We start from the raw sequence: 19778 nt of genomic DNA, 5'->3' as shown, positions 1-19778 counted from the left end.
AGCATAAATGTATTAAAGAGAAAATAGTGATTTAGTTTCATATCCCCTTTTAAACGTGTAAAGTTTTGTAATATTGCACAACTGCAGCGTTTATAACTGTGCTTATTTCCCAAGTATCAACACCTGCCCTTTCCTTCTCTGAATGAAAATAAAACCAGTGACTGTATTAGTCTAGTCAACAATTCTTTCATGCTATTTCTTACTATGCAAAAAATCTTTCAGTGTTGGCCCATAGGTATAACTTACGATAAAAATGTTAAATATCATTATGCATTTAATAATGGCAAAATAGCTACCAATTTTAAGGCCTTCCTTACCATATTCTAAGCACAATCCTGAGTACTTTCTGTATCTTACAAGAATATAAATGTTTTAAAGATTAAGTGTTATTTCCACTTTATATGCAAGGCTCCTTTAAACTTATGGAAGTCACACTGAAATGTAATAATCAGGAAGCCTCACACAGAGTATTTAGCAGTTTTCTAACCTCCATTTTTTATTAAATGTGCCTCTTTACATTACCTGGTATATGGTAGGTAGGCAGTAAGTGTTTGTGAAATTTCATCACCCTCCCCCTAAATTGCTGTGTTTCTTTTAGTATATGTTTTATGTTGAAGTACAGTTTAGTAAAAATCAGTGACTTAAGTAATTATGAGTTTGATTGAAAGAAACTAAACTATATCCTCTTTTGAATTAAAATGAGATTACTTTTTCTCATATCTGATTTATTAGTAATCCTGGTTTCCATTAGCAAGATAGAAATGATATCTGCTTCAGAGACTGAAAATTTTACTAATGATTAATATATGCTAGCCATCAGATATTGTTTATTTTTCTCCCCAAACTTTAGATTAAAACCACTTTATCTTATCTTTCCAATTTTAGACTTCTAATAGCAAGAATTGGAGAATATAAGCTACTAATTATATTTTGTTTCTTTTTTTTTTCCTGGCCATGTCATGCGGCATGCAGGATCTTAGTTCCCTGACCAGGGATCGAACCCACGTCCCCTTCAGTGGAAGCACAGCACCCTAACCACTGAACCGCCAGGGAATTCCCTATATTTTGTTTCTTTACCAAGGCCAGGGTTTTAGGCTTCCCAATCCCTATCCCCACCACCTCCAGCAACAGCTACCCACCCACCCCACCCCACCAGGGACCAGTGAGTTGCTTTATTATATCTGACTTTGTTACTTTAGCCTTTAGCTTTGGAGGTTGATTTTGCAATTTGTTATTCTCCCTCCTCAAGTAGGTCTATGTTGAGTAGGTTTGATTTATTAAAATCTTTTATAATAAAAAAGCAAAGCCATTTCTTCTTGCCACAGAATGGTTGCCGTTGCTTCCCCCTTTGGTTTTGAGATTGCAAGAACCCAAGTGCTGTGGAAATCATTTATCCCTTCATGACACCTGACTCTGGTGAACACCATATGCAGTTAGATTGACAAGTTTGATGCTGCCACTAGATGCACCGGCACACTTTGATGTCGTCCAAAGGAAGAAAATACCATAATTATAAGAACCACATTTATTCTCTTAAAACAACTTGTTTTTCCCATGTCTGATTTTGCTGTAATGTTTTGAACTGGATTTTTCTGCTGGTAGTGTGCTGTGAATGGTAACTTTGTGCTATGAATGATCTTGAGAGGAAGAAGCAGAGCCTCCCAGCCATGAGAAAGATTTGATATTTGTGTTGTGAAGTTCTTATAAATTGTAATGGAAGGAACCAACAAGTGGGAATTTTTTAATTTGGGGCTGTCCATTGGCCCTACAGGCTCTTGATGATTGCAATTTGAAAATCTCAAAGTAAACATGATTCAGATCCTTAGGAAGATTAATCAGATTAATGAAAATTTTAACAAAGTCTCTCTTTGATTAGAGCAAATTGTTAGTTAAGGCCACTAGAAAGCATCAGCTGGCTGTGTGATCCCTTTATATTTCTCAGCAGCTTCCAGAATATTAGAATGATTTGCCAATACCTGGTAGAAAACTGATCACCTTGTTTTTTATAGTAACTCAATGGCTTAATGTTAATGTGATGTGGAAGGCTGTACCTCCCTTGAATATGTTTTGTGTCGTTTTGAAATTTATGTTATATATTAATTTGAACCAATAAGATACCTACATTTTCATAATTATTTTCCCTTCTAGCTCATTTTCACAAAAACAGGATCAGGGATGTACACAGTTTCCAGACAAAATTGTCTTGAAATCAAATTCTTAAAACAACTAAGCCAACCTGCCTGCTTACCTCCCTTCTTTTCTTCTTTCCTTCCTGGCTTCTTTCCTTCCTTCTTTTTTGGGGGGTCTCTTGTTTAGCTAGTATTTAATATCACTTGTGAGGCTAGTGCTGTGATGGGTATCTGCTGTGTGATATCCACTTAATCCATTGGTGTGAAAGCAACAAGAACTTATTTTCTCCCTTTTGTGGGAAATGGCATTCCAACTGTTTCTGACGTCTTTAATTTCAGAGGTTGCCAATGATCAGATCAGGGTCAAGACTGACTACAAATATTTTAGTAAGGAGCAGAAAGAAAAATAAGATCCTAACTTTCTAGTCTCCTGATCTACACATCTCCATTAATGAATTAAAGCTATATGGGTGTGAAATTTGGTATAGAGGCTTGGACTGCTTGAGCACCTCATATCCCATAATAGTTGTGGAATGTGAAGATCTGAATTTTCATGGGGGCACTGATATTTCGTGACCAACAATGGGTTTTTTAAGGCCTTGTCATCTCAGATTGCCATGGGGTCTGATTATTGCTGCTCTAAATGTGTATTTGAACCTGCCTCCAAATGAACTTATGGCAGTGCTGCTGACTTGTCTTGACACTCTTGCCAGCAGTTCTAGTGGCCCTGTGTGTAGTCATGGCACAGGTTTTGTGGAGGATTCAGCCTAAATTTCTGGGATGCATTTCTATATACAAGAAATATATTGGCTTTAAAAATTAAGAGGTTTGATTCTGTTTTGAATATGGATATCAAATGAATCTGAGCACATGACATTTTAATGCCATTTGTCTTTTCAAATAGATTTACCTTCTAGTGCATGTGACGACAGGACTTCACTCATCAGCTAGAACGTACATTTCAGAGGAGTTGTTACCTAAAATATTATCATAAGGCATAAGAAAACACACGATTTAAGTTGCCTTTCATGAACATAATTAAGAATTAATAAGCCAGTACCAGTGGCTAGTCCCCAGAATTTCCACTGTTTTGCCTTTTGTGACCCGTGTTATTAAAAGTCCATTATTTTTACAGACTTTATTAAATTGGATCTTATTAAAGCATTCTATATTTGCATTTGGTCTTTCATAATTCATTATTATTATGACATTTACTTTTTACCATCAGATCTGAAAACATATCATAAGCTACCCTTTTCTCTTGAAAGAAATGCTAATTTCAAACAGTCCTCTAATAGAAGAGAAAAGCTTTATCAGTTTTTTCATTTATTCCAGATCGTGTTAAGAATACTAATGCTAGACTTCAGTATGCTAATATCTCTGAGCTTTTTTTGGTCAAAAGCTTAGAATTATTATTTTTATCCCATACTAAGTATGAGACTAGAAGACTTGCTACTACTGGAGAAAACACAATTCCGAAGTACAATTCTTGATTCTAAGGACTTGTGAAAATGTTGCCAAATCCTATTTAGACTAGGATGATGCCAGTCAGTTTAACTTTTACCACTTGGTATTTGCCCTCTTTAAGAAATTCTTTCCTCTTAAAATTCATTTTGTTTGTTTTTCTCATAGTTTAGGGTAATATAGCTTGCAATGTTTAAAACTAAAAATCCTATGCTATCAGCCTGTTAGCATTTAAGTTGTGCTGCCTGCTTTTCTGTAGGATAATCATTTCTATACCATTTATGATGTAGTTGAAAACTTTATAGTAATATTTCATATATTGATATCACATAAACTGTCTAATTTTAATATAACTGATAAAACACAATGAATTTTTCTTAGGGTAGCAATAAATTTATTAAACTCTGAAATGAAACTAACTTTGGATTTTGTCTCATTTTAGATTTCTGACAATGTGCAATAGGCACTTTGGCAGTGTTGTTGCACAAACCATTCGGACTCAAAAAACAGACCAATTTCCACTTTTTCTGATCATTATGGGAAAGCGATCCTCTAATGAAGTGTTAAATGTGATACAAGGTAAAGTACATGTTGCAAGAGGAGTAGAGTGTCCCCTTATGTATGTGATAACCTTATAATATTTGCCATCAAAGCTGAAAGTAATTCTCTGTATTGGTGAATATCTTTGCATTTTAAAATACAGAACACCCTGAAGAAGAATATCTTCAAAAAGTATAGGTGCTATGAAATATGAAATGTGCTGCATGAAAATCCAACAGAAACATCCTAGTAAAACTGAACAGCCCTTGGGACATAGGGTAATCATGTTAAATATTCAGAATTGTTAAATTTTCTAAACTAGAAATTAAGCCATAATCAGTCATCAAATATGACATTTCATTCATATATATACATATATATGTATACACACACATTTCTTGCTGTAATATTGATTGGTTGAAGGAAATCGTTATCTTCAGTTATCTGGAAAAACCAGTGACTGGATATTGTGAATTGAATAGTTCACAGTGGTGGTTGTTTTTCCTTATTTTTGTGAATCCATGTCTAGAATGCATCCCTGAGGTGTGAAACTATAGGATGCCTGTCAGTTTAATCACTGTGCACATTCTTTACCCAAAAAAAAAGAGTGATTTTTTTATGTTACTAATGTACCCTAAGGATTAGTATAAAAAATTGCCTTATTCATGGCAAAACTCAAATTGAAAATAGTATATCTTTTCTATGCCACAGGGAAAAGGATGTTTCAAGTGCTCCAAGCTAAAGCTTGTGTCTGAGATACTTAATTTCTGCCCCTATTTAAGTCAAAAGTTCTATAACAGATAATGTAATGGAAGAAGTGGTATAAATTCTAGTGCCTTTAAAACTCAAATAAAACAAAACCTCTGATGTTTTGTTTTCTCTATAGCTAGAGCATTCACTTTCATGAACAATGTTAAAGAAGACCTGCTGGGGGAACACATTGCACAGGGTAAATGGATAAGGAAGATAATATTTCACTCCTGGCTTCCCTGTCAGGGGCAATATTACAATCAGTAGTTCTTCTCAAAGCATGGTCCATGGACCCTGGAGGCCCACTGGACCCTTTCAGCAAATCTACGAGGTCAAAAATATTTTCATAGTAGTAATAGACTTTTTTTTTTTTTGCCTTTTTTACTGTGTTGACATCTTGCACTCGTGGCACAGAATTAGTGCTGTATAAAACTGCTGGCACCTTAGCACAAATCAAGGCCATTACACAGTACTAGTAGTCATATTTTTCCATCTCCATGAGTGCGGATTTTTTTTAAATTATTTTTTTATTAAATTTTAATCCTTTTTATAGTTTGTGTGACGCAATGGGCAGACATTTCTCCAGGATGAACAAAGTGAGTCTGTTATTTCAAGGAAAAGAACTGATAACATTTGTTGCCAATGATAAAATTTGAGTTTTTAAGCAAAAAGTTATATCTTCCATTTTAATATTGCCAGCTTAAATACTTTTCTCGTAACAGCAATGGTGATGTTAATAAATGTGATTTTTTTTGATGTCATAAAATTAGGTGTGTCAACATTCAAAAGAAATGCATGACCAGTGAACCAGTATTTTCCAGATGACCAGTGCATAATGTTATAAACTCATGCATGGGTAAAAGAGCCATTCAAAGAGCAAAATAGACCAGTGGATTTTAATATAGCAAAGTACAATAAGTTCACTGATACGGTTTCAAATTCCTCACATACCTAACCTTGAAAAAAATTCCTTGTCAGTTTGGGTGTATTAGGGAAGAATATCTACAATTATCTGTTAAAATACTACTCCCTTTTCCAACTACATTTCTGTGTGAGGCCATAATTGCTTCATAAATTTTAGCCAAGACAACACATTATAACTGGTTTAATGTAGATATAGACATGAGAATCCAGTTGTGTTCTATTAAGCCATATATTAAAGAAATTTGCAAAATATTAAAATAATGACATTCTTCTCACTAAACTTTTTCTTTTGGAACATATAGTCATTTTTCATAAAATGTGATATTTATATTGACAAATTATAGGATTATTGTTACTTTTAAATGAATTGATAAATATGTTTTAGAAATTTCAGTTTTAATTTCTAACACAGTAAATGTTGGTAACCATAATCCACATAAACAAAACTTCTTCAGGGATTTCAGTAGTTTTTAAGAGTATAAAGAAGTTCTGTTGCAATAGGCTATAAAAAATAAATTTTCCCTGAACTGCATTAACTGGTACCTTTCTCCATCTTGGATCATTAAGGGCTTAGGTATAAAGTACCTTCAAGTACAGTTTGGCAGTGAGTCCTTACAGTTAGGGCTGAAGCATAGTTGATAAGCAGTGGCTTTAAGCCTGAAAATTAATGGCCAGTGTGTAGTCATCTGTAAAATTATAGTATTTCCCCATTGATGATTATAGTACCCTCCACAGAGTATTCAGGCTCCATACTCTCTTAGTCACTACAGTTGACAAATAAGAAATGGAAACCCAAAGATTTGCCCAGTAACAAAATCTACGTTGAAGGTACTCTTATTAAACTTTTTGCCATTTGTTATATCTATTAATAATAACTGCCAGTGATTGTGTGTGTGCTGTGTACCAGGCACTTTACATTACCTCTAATCCTTCTAAGAACCCTACAGAGGTAGTGTTACCTTCATTTCACAGAGAAGGAAATTGATCGTCAGAGAGCTACAGTCACTCCCCCTCTTCTCTTATTCATTTGTTTACTAAGTGAATATTTATTAAGCCCTTGTCATGTGCTAGGCAAATTTCTAGGTACTAGATCATATAGTTATAAGTAGCAGAACTAGGGTTAGAACTCTGACTACAAAACCAGTTCTGTTTTCTTGCTAACATGATACCACACCAAGTATTTGTTCTCTAGCTCATTTATTGAGAGAGTAGTGCTGATGTGACCAAATTAGATTATTTCTTTGGCTAAGGACCACAGCTGCTCCCTAACCCCATGTTGCCAGTGGTCATAAGGAAAATTGGGAAAGGATCATTGAAAGATCATGTTACTCAAACTCTGCTCTGAAAGAATATAGGCAAGAATGCTTGCTATTTGTTGCCACTTTGGTGGCCATTCCATTAATGGGACAAGAAGACACCTTCTTAGGCCCTGGAGCAAGACAGGCTCTTTTGCCTGTAGGTTTGAAAGAAGAAAAAAATTATTATACCTCTATGTATTTTCATGAGTTTCCCTTTTGTAGATGCATCCAAAGCAAATAACAGGACTTAATGCATGCATGAAATGGCATATGTGTGCTATATGTTTGTTATGGACTTGGACGGGGAATAAAATAGCATTCAAGAAAATCCAACATTTGAAATACTTTCTCCATAAAGATTATAGCATAGTCACTTAAAAGCAGCTGAAAGGGAAAAACATCAGTCAGGCAAAAAAAAAAAAATTTTTTTTTCCAGAAATTGAATTACTACTTATTTCACCAAAGAATATTTAGTGGTAGGAGATAATTCTAAGTAAACAGTATGCTAAGGTGGCAAAGAAGACTGGCTTTTGAATGAGACTCATATGGTTTCAAATCCTGGCCCTGTAACTTAACCAACTTGACCTTGGTTAGTCAGGCTTGAGCTCTCTAAGCCTCATTTTCTTTCTCTTTACAATCAAAATCATAATAACACCTTCATAGAATTGTTGTACAGATTAAATGAGATTTTATATCTATAAACCTGATCCCTTAACCTAATTTGGCATATAAACAAATGGTAGTTCTTGCTAGTGTTATTAAGTAGATATGTTTTCCTAACTTGAAAGGTACTTTGATCCTCATGACTTGGATATTCTTCTTATAGTGCTAAAAATCCTTCTTATTAAGAGACTGTTCCCTCAAATCTAAGTATTCTGAAATTTCAACTGCCTGTATACTGCTTTACTCTCCAATTGAAAATATGAAACTTTTCAATGAAAACATGAAAGTATTTATTAGCGTGCTAGTCTGTAATTTTTTTAGACCGTAGTTATTCCTTACTGACATTCTAGAATGACTTTCCATTTTATAATAATCTTACTGTGAAGTTCAGCTATCTCCATGTGTTGCTAGGTAACACAACAGTGGATGAGTTAATGATGAGACTCATGGCTGCAATGGAGATCTTCACAGCCCAGCAACAGGAAGATATAAAGGATGAGGTAAGGTAAAAGGTTAAGTAGACCTTTATAGGATTTTGATGAGATAATTTGTCAAATGGTGATGCTTGCCTATGTCATGGTGGATAAATAAGGCATTGATGAAGATGCATTTCCATATGAACGAAGGATTTTTATGCCACTGAATTTACCTTCCAGTCCATTCTTTTCATGACCCCAAGACCCCAAAATTTGTTTAACTTTATGGACATTTATGCTTTGCTACATTTGGTGGCAGGAGGTCAATTTACAGGAAACGAATTCTGAAGCATATTTACAGAAGAAACTACAGTCCAGGAAATCCTATCTATTGTATGGGTTTTTCATTCACTTTTAAAGTCCTCTTACTCTTTTTAAGTGTTGAGATTGATTAGCAATAAACACATTTTACATTCGAACGTGTTTTCGAAGCACTGTGAGAATTAGTAAAAAGATCGCCAGAATTCTGTTTTTCAGTCTTCCAAATGTGTTTAGATGGTATAGAGGACATGAGCATGGAACCTCAAATAGAGTACTTATAACAGCAGTATTGATAATGACAACAGTAGTCAACACTTGCTGAATACTTGTAATGTACTAGGCATTATGCAAAGTGCTTTACATTTATCATCTCTTGTGATCCTCAGAATAATCCTCTGAGGTGGCATATGAGTCAGAGTTCTGGCTGGAAACAGATGACCCTTTCAAACTAGCTTATTTGAGAAGAGTTTAATAAGGGAACTATTTATAAAGATATGGGCAGAGTTTATGGGAGTCAACAATAGATAGTACACCCTAGGGCTAAAGGGAACCATTACCGCCCTTAGGCGTAAAGGCCTAGGAGAGGGTGGTATATGGAGAGGATTGCTTCTTTTAGAGGGATATAGCCAGCCCTTGGTGACCTGGTGAGGAGGAAACTAAGGAATAGCTTCCCTTTCCGTTTACACTCTGATCTCCTGCTAGTACCTCCCATTGGCCTAACCCAACTAGAAAGTAAAAGGCAGGCAAGAGAACCTCCCTGGGCAAAAAGCTACGTAAAGCATGGATACTGAGGGGCAAATGGAACATAATCCAGCAAGATTGGCACTGTTATCTCTACTTTTCACAGGAGAAAACTGAGGATCAAAAGGGTTAATATACCCAAGGTCACACAGCTAGTAGGATCTATAATAATCTCAAGTAATTATTAGTACTTTATCAGTCAAGAAATTTCTGGATTTGGAAAACAGTCTTAAGATAAAATATGAAACAAATATTATCATTCGTTAATTGGAGATGCTAAGTTCATATATCTATCAAATTTTTTTTTTCACTTTCTCTTTGTTTTTAATTTTTAAAGAAGGATTTACATAGAACAAATAAGGGAGCGTTTGATTTCTGGGCAGTGATGAAAAGTTTCCAGGTATAATGAGTGTTTTCAATACCCTTTAGCTATTGCAAATGAGAAACATGTAAACATTTTCAGTATAACCTTGTACTGTTGTATTTAACTTTGTTTACTTGTGTCTGTCTTCTATTAGACTGTGAGTTTAAGATTGGATTGTATCATATTCATGTTTGTAACTCTGTCTTCTAACAGTGTACCTAGGACACAGAAGGCACTCAAAAAATGTTTGTTAAATGACCGAATAAATGAATACTTGAAAGAATTTACATGAAATAATGTGACTTGAAAAAACAATACTTGATTACAATGGTATAAAACCTGATGTATCCACATTAGCAAATGTGAATATTCAGAGTGCTATAACTAGAGTTTTAATACTAAGTAGGTTCCTTTTATTGCTGTAAAAATGTTGTTTGTAATTTTTCTTAATAGTCAGTGTTTCATTTCCTCTGAGGGAAAGGTAATTGGGTATATGGTAGAAAGATGTTTATCTGTTACTTTATAAATTGAGACTGACATTTTGAAGTAATGAAGTACTGTACTTAGTTAGGAATTTGTAATAATAGGTGCATTGGCATTCAAGATTACGTTTATACTGGAATAGAGGCATTGATTGACAATAATTCACTAAACACATTCTTCAGCCATTTAAATCTTGAGTCTCATTAGTACTAGATTTACAGATTATGCTGTATAATAATATGAATGTACAATATTTGCATGTATATTCCCAGTTCATTCTTTCATCTTAATTTGTGTTCCTATAAATCATTGGTAAGGAAATTGACTTTAATTCCTTTAATACTGAGCACAAAATTTAATATGAGGGTTACAGGAAAAATCTAAGACTCCATATAATTGAAATTTTTATTGGAATTTAACTGCAGGAGATAAGAATTTCTCTTTGTTTTTAGAGTGTCTTCATGAAATTTCTCTTTCAGGTCATAAGCAGAGTTTCTAAGAAAAGCTTTTTCTAAGTTTAAAAACTTTTTTTAGACTTTGCATAGATCATGATTTGGTATCTGCTGAGTAAGTGATAAGAAACACTGTCCCTTGTAATTGTGAATTTGGCTTTACTTTTTAAAAAATTTCAAATAAGACTTAAGCATCAGTTAAAATTAAATTTGTGAACAGGTTTGAAGGATGGCTTCCTAGGCCTGAATTTATTTAAGCTTAGCTTTGGTTCAGTTACGTCCATCACTTCAATGATTCCATTGTATTAGTGCAAGCAGAGATGCCTATATTATATAAACCTTTTATTAAATAAAACCAAGCCCAAACCGTATTCATTCTCTGAATCATTCTTCAATGGCCCAGAATGGACTAACCTTTATATCACTAATTGTTCTGTCTCTAATCAGGAAGTATAAATTATATGAGCTTCTGTTCTGACACAACTACCTCTATATAGCTTTATTCATAGACATTTTTATTAATGGTATTAGTTTGGTTTTGTAAGTGTTTACTAAGCATCTATGAAGGATATAGCACTGGGCTGGGTCCAGGGGACAGAGAGGTGCTTTGCTCTAGTGAGGGGCTGTTGGCAAAGAAAGGATGAGGAGAAAAGCAAATATCACTACATGACAGTGGCCACATTTTAGAACCTGTTTTTAATTACTGCTTTGTTCCAAACAACAGATGCTTTCTAACATGTAAATGGAGTCAATTTTTTTCATGTGCGCTAATTTTTTTAGCCATGAATAATCTTGAAACCTCTGATTATCAAGAGTTTATTATACTTAGCTCTTGATCTATTTGTTGTTTCATTCGTTTGTTCATCCATTCAACACTAATTTACTTAGAATCCTCTATTGTAGGTGCAAGAATTACACCTTTCCAGCCTAACCACTCTGATTAATTTGTATCTGAGCAATATCTCTGTAACCGTCGCAACCCAAATGTTGCGGATCAGGGCAGATTTCAAGGTCAGTTACAGCATTCTCATTTCTTTGGTAATTTTAAGAATATACTACTGGGACATGGGCAGCATATGCCAGAGGGACGTTTTAGGCTTACCCTTCAAGGATTCTGATTTGAGACTCAAAAACAGTACTGCCACAGCACAGGAAGAGTTTTTTTATTGGCTCATGGTAGCTTTTTGTATTGCCAAAGAAAATTATTGGCTTTGTGTTTGCTCCGTGGAATGTGTAACTTTTTTGTCGTAAGTTTGTCTCTTTCTTACTGTTTGAAGCATTGCACTCCTTTTCCTTTCTTCTGTTTAAAATCTCACCATTTTCATACCCATTCTCTTTCCAGAACTCACAGTGATAAACCAGGTACAGATTCTGGCTTCTGTTGATGTTTTCTTTAAAACAGGAGTAAGCCATCACAATATAGAGGATAAAAACAGTATCTCTATGCAAAAGCTAAAACGAAACTTTTTTTTTTAGATTCCACATATAAGTAAGATTATATGGTGTTTTTCTCTGACTTATTTCACACAGCACAATGCTCTGATGGTCTATCATGTTGTCAGAAATGGCAAGATTTTCTTCTTTTCTATGAATGAATAATATTCCATTACATACACACACACACACACACACACACACACACATATATACCACATTTTCTTTATCCATTTGTTCATTGATGGACACTTAGTTTGCTTCTAAGTCTGAGATGTTATAAATCATACTGTAGTGAACATGGAGGTGTGTATATCTTTGCAAGTTAGTGTTTTTGTTTCCTTCAGGTAAACACCCAGAAGTGGAATTTCTGGATGATAGAGTAGTTCTATTTTTAATTTTTCTGAGGAACCTCTGTACTGTTTTCCATAGTGGCTGCACCAATTTACATTTCCACCAACAGTGCAGAAAGTTTCCCTTTTCTCCACATCCTCATCAACACTTATTTTTTGTCTTCTTGAGAACAGCCATTCTAACAGGTGTAAGGTGATATCTCGTGGTTTTAATTTGCATTTTCCTGATAATTAGTAATGTTAAATACCTTTTTACATACCTGTTGGCCATCTGTATGTGTTCTTTGGGAAAATGTCTTTTCAGAGCCCTTGCCCATTTTTTAATCAAATCGTTTGGGGGTTTTTTTTGTTTGTTTGTTTTTGCTATTGACTTGTGTGAGTTATTTATATTTTGAATATATGATTTGCAAATATTTTCTCCCATTCACTAGCTTGCTTTTTCATTTTGTTGATGGTTACCTTTGCTGTGCAAAAGCCTTTTAGTTTGATGTACTCTTCTGTATTTATTTTTGCTTTTGCTGCCTTTGCTTTTGGTGTCATATCCAAAAAAATCATTGCGAAGACTGATGATACAAAGCTTACTACCTATGTTTTCTTTTAGGAGTTTTATGCTTTCAGGTCTTAATTCAAGTTTTGAATCCAGTTTTAGCTAATTTTTGTGTATGGTGTAAGATAGTGGCCAAGTTTCATTCTTTTGCTTTTGGCTGTACAATTTTCCCAACACCACTTATGAAAGAGACTGTTCTTTCCCCCTTGTATATTCTTGGCTCCTGTGTTGTAAATTAATTGACCATATATACATGGGTTTGTTTCTGGGCTCTCTATTCTGTTCCACTGATCTATGTGTCTGTTTTTATGCCAATACCACACTGTTTTGACTACTACAGCCTTGTAATATAGTTTGAAGTCAGGGCCACATGATGCCTCCAGCTTTGTTTTATTTTTTGTGTTTTTTTCCCCCTTAAGATTGCTTTGGCTATTCAGAGTCTTTTGTGGTTTTATACAAATTTTAGGATTGTTGTTGTATTTTTGTGAAAAATGTCCTTGGAATTTTGATAGAGATTGCATTAAATCTGTAGATTACTTTAGGTAGTTTGGACATTTTTATTCCTAGGTATTTTATTCTTTTTGATGCAATTGTATGTTGGGTTGTTTTCTTAATTTCTGTGTTAGTTTGTTATCAGTACATAGAAACGTAACAGATTTTTGTATATTGATTTTATATCCTGCAACTTTACCGAACTCATATATTAGTTCCAAAATGGTTTTTTGGTGGAGCCTTTGGAGTGTTCTATATATAATATTATGTCATCTGCAAATAGTGACAGTTTTACTTCTCCCTTTCCAATTTTGATGCCTTTTATTTCTTTTTCTTGTCTGATCACTCTGGCTAGGACTTCTGATACTTTGTTGAATAAAAGTGAAAAGAAAGGAACATCCTTGTCTTGTTCCTGATCTTAGAGGAAAAGCTTTTAACTTTTCACAGTTGAGTATGATGTTAGCTATGGGCTTGTCAGAAATGACCTGTAATTTGTTGAGGTACATTCCTCAATACCCAGTTCGTTGAGAGTTTTTATCACAAATGGATGTTGAGTTTTGTCAAATGCTTTTTCTGCATCTATTGAGATGATCATATGTTTTTTATCCATTGTTTTGTTAATGTGGTGTATATCACATTGAGTTATTTGTGTATGTTAATCCATTCTTGCATCCCTGGAATAAATCCCACTTGATCATGACGTAATATCCTGTTAATGTTCACAAATATTTTGTTGAGGATTTTTGCCTCTATGTTCGTCAGGAATATTGGCCTGTAATTTTCTTTTCCTGTGATGTCCTTGTCTAGTTTTGGTATCAGAGTAATTCTCGCTTTATAAAATGAGTTTGGAAGTGTTTCCTATTCTTCTATATTTTGGAGGAGTTTGAAAAGGATTGGTATTAATTATTCTTTAAATGTTGGTAGAATTCACTTGTGAAGCCATCTATGGTCCTGGACTATTGTTTGTTGAAAGATTTTTGATTACTGATTCAATCTCCTTAAGTTGATCTGTTCAGATTTCCTGTTTCTTCATGGTTCAGTCTTGGTAGGTTGTGTGTATCTATACATTTATCCATTTCTTCTAGGTAGTCTATTATGTTGGTGTATAATTGTTCATAGTAGTCTCTCATGATCCTTTGTATTTCAGTGGTATCAGTTGTAATGTATCCTCTTTTATTTCTAATTTTATTTGACTCCTCTCTGTCTTTTTCTTGGTGAGTCTAGCTAAAGGTTTGTCAATTTTGTTTATCTTTTCAAAAAACCAGCTTGTATTTCATTGATCTTTTCTGTTGTCTTTTTATTCTCTTTCATTTCTTTCCACTCTGATTTTTGTTATTTTCTTCCTTCTACTAACTTTAGGTCTTGTGTGTTCTTCTTTTTCTAGTTCCTTGAGATATAGTTAGGTTATTTGTGATCTTTCTTATTTCTTGATGTAGGCATTTATCTCTATGAAATTCCCTCTTAGAACTGCTTTTGCTGCATCCCAAAAGTTTTGCTATGTTGCATTTCTTTTGTCTCAAGGTATTTTTTTATTATTCTTTGGATTTCTTCTTTGATCCATTTGTTGTTCATTAGCATGTTGTTTAATCTTTACATAACTGTGAATTTTCTCGTTTTCTTCTTGTAATTGATTTCTAGTTTCATACCATTTTGGTTGGAAAAGATGCTTGATATGATTTAACTCTTCTTAAATTTATTAAGACTGTTTTCTGGCCTAACATATAATCCATCCTGGAGAACATTTCATGTGCTCTTGGGAAGACTGTGTATTCTGTTGCTTTTGGATGGAATGTTCTATATATGTCTGTTAACTCCATCTTGTCTAACATGTTTTTTAAGTCCAATATTTCCTTATTGGTTTTTTTGTCTGGATGATCCATCCATTATGAAAATGGTGTATTAAAGTCCTCACTATAATTGTATTGCTATCTATTTCTTCCTTTAGGTCTGTTAATATTTGTTTTATATATTTAGGTGCTCCTATTTTAGGTGCATAAATATTTTAAAAGATTTCTTCATCCAGTGATTTTTCTCCATAGTTAGGCCCAGATCACGGAAGATGATGTTTTCTTTCGTCTTGTTTGTATATTTATTTCATAAATATTTATTGGCCCTTTTCTATGCACTAGATGTAGGGCACCAGTAACACAGCTGTGAGCAAGACAGACAGGGTCCTTGTGCTTACAACCCAGCAGTTCCAGTAAATCTATGAAGCAATCTGGCTGATGAAGCCCCCAGAGCACCCAGCTAGGGTTAGCTTGACATGCTATGTAGGCAGCTTGACATGGAGCACATAGAAGTGCTCATATATTCTGCCAGTGCAAGCTGTGAGACAGGTAGAACAGGTAAGGAATAAGATAACAATTGTAGTCATTCTTCACATTCCTGCTACTTGCCAGGTATAGTTCTAATCGCTAAGCCAGTGTTTTTCAGTGTGTTTCCTAGACTACTGGTGTACTCAGCTATCTATCAAGGATTCCAGGCAGTTAGGTATGAACAAACAACATAATCAGTTTTGTTTACATTTATTTCACATTTTGAAATGTAACATAAATTATGGTATCCCTCCAAATCCTATTTCATTTAATCATATCTGTTACAATTTATTAGAATTCTCATGTATAAAAAGGATTTCACTGGTTGTTTAGTCTTGACAAATACTCATTTAACTGGCACAGTTGATTTTGGCTTCTGAACTTTCATGTCATTCACGTGTTATTGTTAAATTTACATTCATTTTTCCTTGCTTAAATTAGTTATATTCTTAGTTCACCAGAATTGATCATGGCTTACAAGTGGTTCATTGAAGCATAAAAATAGTAATGAAAATACTATAATAAATACTGTAAATCAGTGTAGATAGTTGGAACTAGTTCAACATCAGTGTAAACATAGTTCAGAGAACTCTAGTGCTAGTATAGGAAGTGCCAAGGCAGCTGACTCTGATTTTGATGATTTCATACTACCTTCTATAAAAGAAAATTTTGACTGAGAATATGTGAAAATTGATTGTATAGGGAAAGCAATCTATTTACCCGTAGTGCAACTGTTTCTCTGTTTTAAAATTTTTCATAAAAGCATGAAGTCTTCAAAGGTTTTGTTTCATTTTTAAGTAAAGCCCAATGACCTACCTCTCTGTTAAATCAATAGATGTTTTTCAGAACTAGAGAAAAAAGAATACTTACCATTAAAATTGTTTTTTTAATCTTATTGCTTAAGTCAGAGAAGTAACCAAACCAGGAGAAATTGCTTACAAATTTTCTTTGAGGTAAAAATGGATTCAGATTCTACTGCTGCCAAGAAACTTGTAAATCCAGCTACTATAAAGTTAACAGTAAAAAAAAAAAAAAAAAGCTCAAACAAGACAGCAGAATAAGTTCCTAGGGAAGTACTTCATCAAATGGCACTGTTGGGTGGCATGCAATGCCAATTGGATGGTCTGTGGAAGAGCAGTGATCACATTATGCTCACTATCTTGCTTTTCAGTTAGGTAAAACCACTATTGTGTGCAAAGTAAGAATTGGTACTTGGTGTATTGTTACACATGTATATATATATATATATATATATATATGAGATGTAGAATCATCTCTTCATTCTGTTCATCAATGAGAAGTGTATATTACCAAAGAAGTTTTAACTTAATGATTATTTTGCAAGATTTGAGTTAGGTTTTAAAAGATAAGGTAGAATTAGTATTGATGACAAAATTACTTAAAAGAACACCATCCAGAAAGTGAAAAAACAACCCACAGATTGGGAGAAAATCTTCACCAATCATATATTTGATAATGGACTTGTATCTAGAATATATAAAGGCCACTTACAACTCAATAATAAAAAGACAGAGTACTCCCATCAAAAATTGTGAAAGGATCTGCATAAAGATTTCTCCAAGGAAAATAAGCAAATGAGCAGTAAGCACATGAAAAGATGTTCCATATCATTGGTCATCAGGCAAATGCAAATCAAAACCACAATGTGATACCACTTTACACCAATTACAGTGGCTTGAATCAAAAAGTTAGATAACAAGTGTCGGTGAGGATATGGAGAAATTTGAACCCTCTGGGACTGCTGGTGGGAAAATAAGATGGTGAAACTGCTTTGGAAAACAGTCTGGCAGTTCCTCAAATGATTAAACATAGTTACCATATGATCCAGCAGTTTCACTTCTTGTTATATACCTAAGTGAAAAGATATGTCCATACAAAAATTTGTACATGAATGTTTATAGCAACATTACTAAAGCCAAAAGATGGAAAAAATCCAAATATTCATCAAGGGATGAATGAGTTAGCAAAATGTGGTATATACATACAATGGAATATTATTCAGCCATAAAAAGGAATGAAATTCTGATACATGCTACAATATCAGGTAAATTTTGAAAACATTTTTCTAAGTGAATGAATGACAGAAGACCACATATTATATGGTTCCATTCATATAAAAGTCCAGAATAGGAAACTCTAGACAGAAAGTAGAATTGTCCTTGCTTACAGTTGGGTGTGGGGAGTGATTGACTTTGGAAGATAGGAGGGTGATAGCCAGAGGGTATGTGGTTCCTTTTTTCTTTCTTTTAAGTAAGATTCATAAGAGCAGAAAACTTCTCTCTTTTTTTTTTTTGGGGTCTTCATTGCTGTGTGTGGGCTTTCTCTAGTTGCAGCAAGCAGGGGCTACTCTTCATTGCAGTGTGGGGGCTTCTTGTTGCAGAGGTTTCTCTCGTTGTGGAGGTTTCTCTTGTGTGGAGCATGGGCTCCAGGGCACACGGGCTTCAGTAGTTGTGGTGCATGGCTCAGTAGTTGTGACTCATGGCTCTAGAGTGCAGGCTCAATAGTTGGGGCACACAGGCTTAGTTGCTCCACAGCATGTGGGATCTTCCCAGACCAGGGATGGTACCCATGTTACCTGCATTGGCAGGTGGATTTTTAACCACTGCACCACCAGGGAAGTCCTGTGGTACCTTTTTGAGGTGATGAAAATGTTCTAAATTTGACTATGGTGATGGTTGCATGTATCTATGACTTGTTCACTTTAAACCATTGATTGACTTGTACACTTTAACTGTGTGAATTATATGATATGTATGATTTATATCTTTAAAAAGATGGTTGCATATATCTATGAATATATAAAAAAATTGACTTGTACACTTTAAATGTGTAAATTGTACAATATGAACGAATTATATCTCAATCAAGCTGGTTTTATTTAAAAAAAACTATAAGTTCAACAAGAAAGATTATGGCTACTCAAATGAAAAGAATTGCACCTGAATGTCAGTCTAAACACTGCTTTACTGAAATGAATAGCTAGTAATTAATAGTATTCCCCTCAAATCTTGTTATGGTATTGAAGAAAATGATGAAAATTACTAATATCTTAGGCAGCTTCAAATAGACATCTTTCTGGTAAACTGTCTAAATAAGTTTAGACTTCTGGAAAAGGAGTCTTAAGATGTTCCTTCTCAAACAAGTATACTGGTCATCTAAGTCAGTGATCTCAGAGTGTTACCTGGGAACTTGTTAGTAATACATTTTCTCAGGCCCCAGCCCCAGCCCTGCTGAATCAGAATTATGAGAGTGGGACCCAGTAATCTGTTTTAACAAGCCCACCAGTTGATTCTTTTTTTTTTTTTTTTAATTGGCTGTGTTGCGTGTTTTTTTTTTTGCTGTGTGCAGGCTTTCTTTTTAGTTGCGGTGAGTGGGGGCTACTCTTCGTTGTGGTGCACGGGCTCCTCATTGCCGTGGCTTCTCTTGTTGCGGAGCATGGCCTCTGGGCTCATGGGCTTCAGTAGTTGCAGCACATGGGCTCAATAGTTGTGGCTCATGGGCTCTAAAGTGCAGACTCAATAGTTGTGGCGCACGGGCTTAGTTGCTCCATGGCATGTGGGATCTTCCTGGAGCAGGGATCGAACCCTTGTCCCCTGCATTGGCAGGTGGATTCTCAACCACTGCGCCACCTAGGAAGCCCCCACCAGTTGATTCTGCTACACAATAAAGTTTGCAATCCTCTACTCTAAGGGAAAGGTATGAGCATAAGTTTTTGTAGTGAGTCATGTGACAAAAACTTCTTATGACACTAATAATAAAGGTAAAAATGCAAGGGCCCTGTTCAAATTTTATATCTCAGCAATATATCCTTGAGCATCCTAAACCTATTTTTCAGGACTACAAATACCATAGTTTTTAACTTTGGGAATAAAATGTCAAGATTTCTTAGGAAAAAATGAACTATGGTGCACATGGCTTTAATTATCAAGAGTTTGATTCTTTCCAAAAATTTGATAATTTTTTTCATTCCTCAGTGAAAAAAATTGATTATGTGTAATAGAGGATATTTCAAATCCCTAATAAAGGCTTCAACAGAACATGAAGAAATACTTTTTCGAGCAAGAGCAACCA

General features: G+C 34.6%; 1 protein-coding gene across 12 annotated transcripts in view; it reads left to right on the top strand.

The window, feature by feature from the left end:
* The window catches only part of FAF1 (Fas associated factor 1), a 463179-nt gene that overhangs the window by 357243 nt on the left and 86158 nt on the right, over positions 1–19778 (top strand). For all 12 annotated transcript variants that reach the window (XR_009049289.1, XM_057710484.1, XM_057710451.1 and 9 more), the window contains 2 exons: positions 4036–4172; positions 8180–8268. Coding sequence is in view for 11 of the 12 variants with exons in the window: in XM_057710484.1 (XP_057566467.1) it covers positions 4036–4172; positions 8180–8268 (226 nt within the window). In the remaining variant the exon portion in view is untranslated. The remainder of the gene's footprint in view (positions 1–4035; positions 4173–8179; positions 8269–19778) is intronic.

Source organism: Hippopotamus amphibius, chromosome 1 (genome assembly GCF_030028045.1).
Source record: "Hippopotamus amphibius kiboko isolate mHipAmp2 chromosome 1, mHipAmp2.hap2, whole genome shotgun sequence".
NCBI lineage: Eukaryota > Metazoa > Chordata > Mammalia > Artiodactyla > Hippopotamidae > Hippopotamus > Hippopotamus amphibius.
The sequence above is the reverse complement of the archived record's forward strand: the minus strand, read 5'-3'. Positions and strand labels throughout refer to the sequence as shown.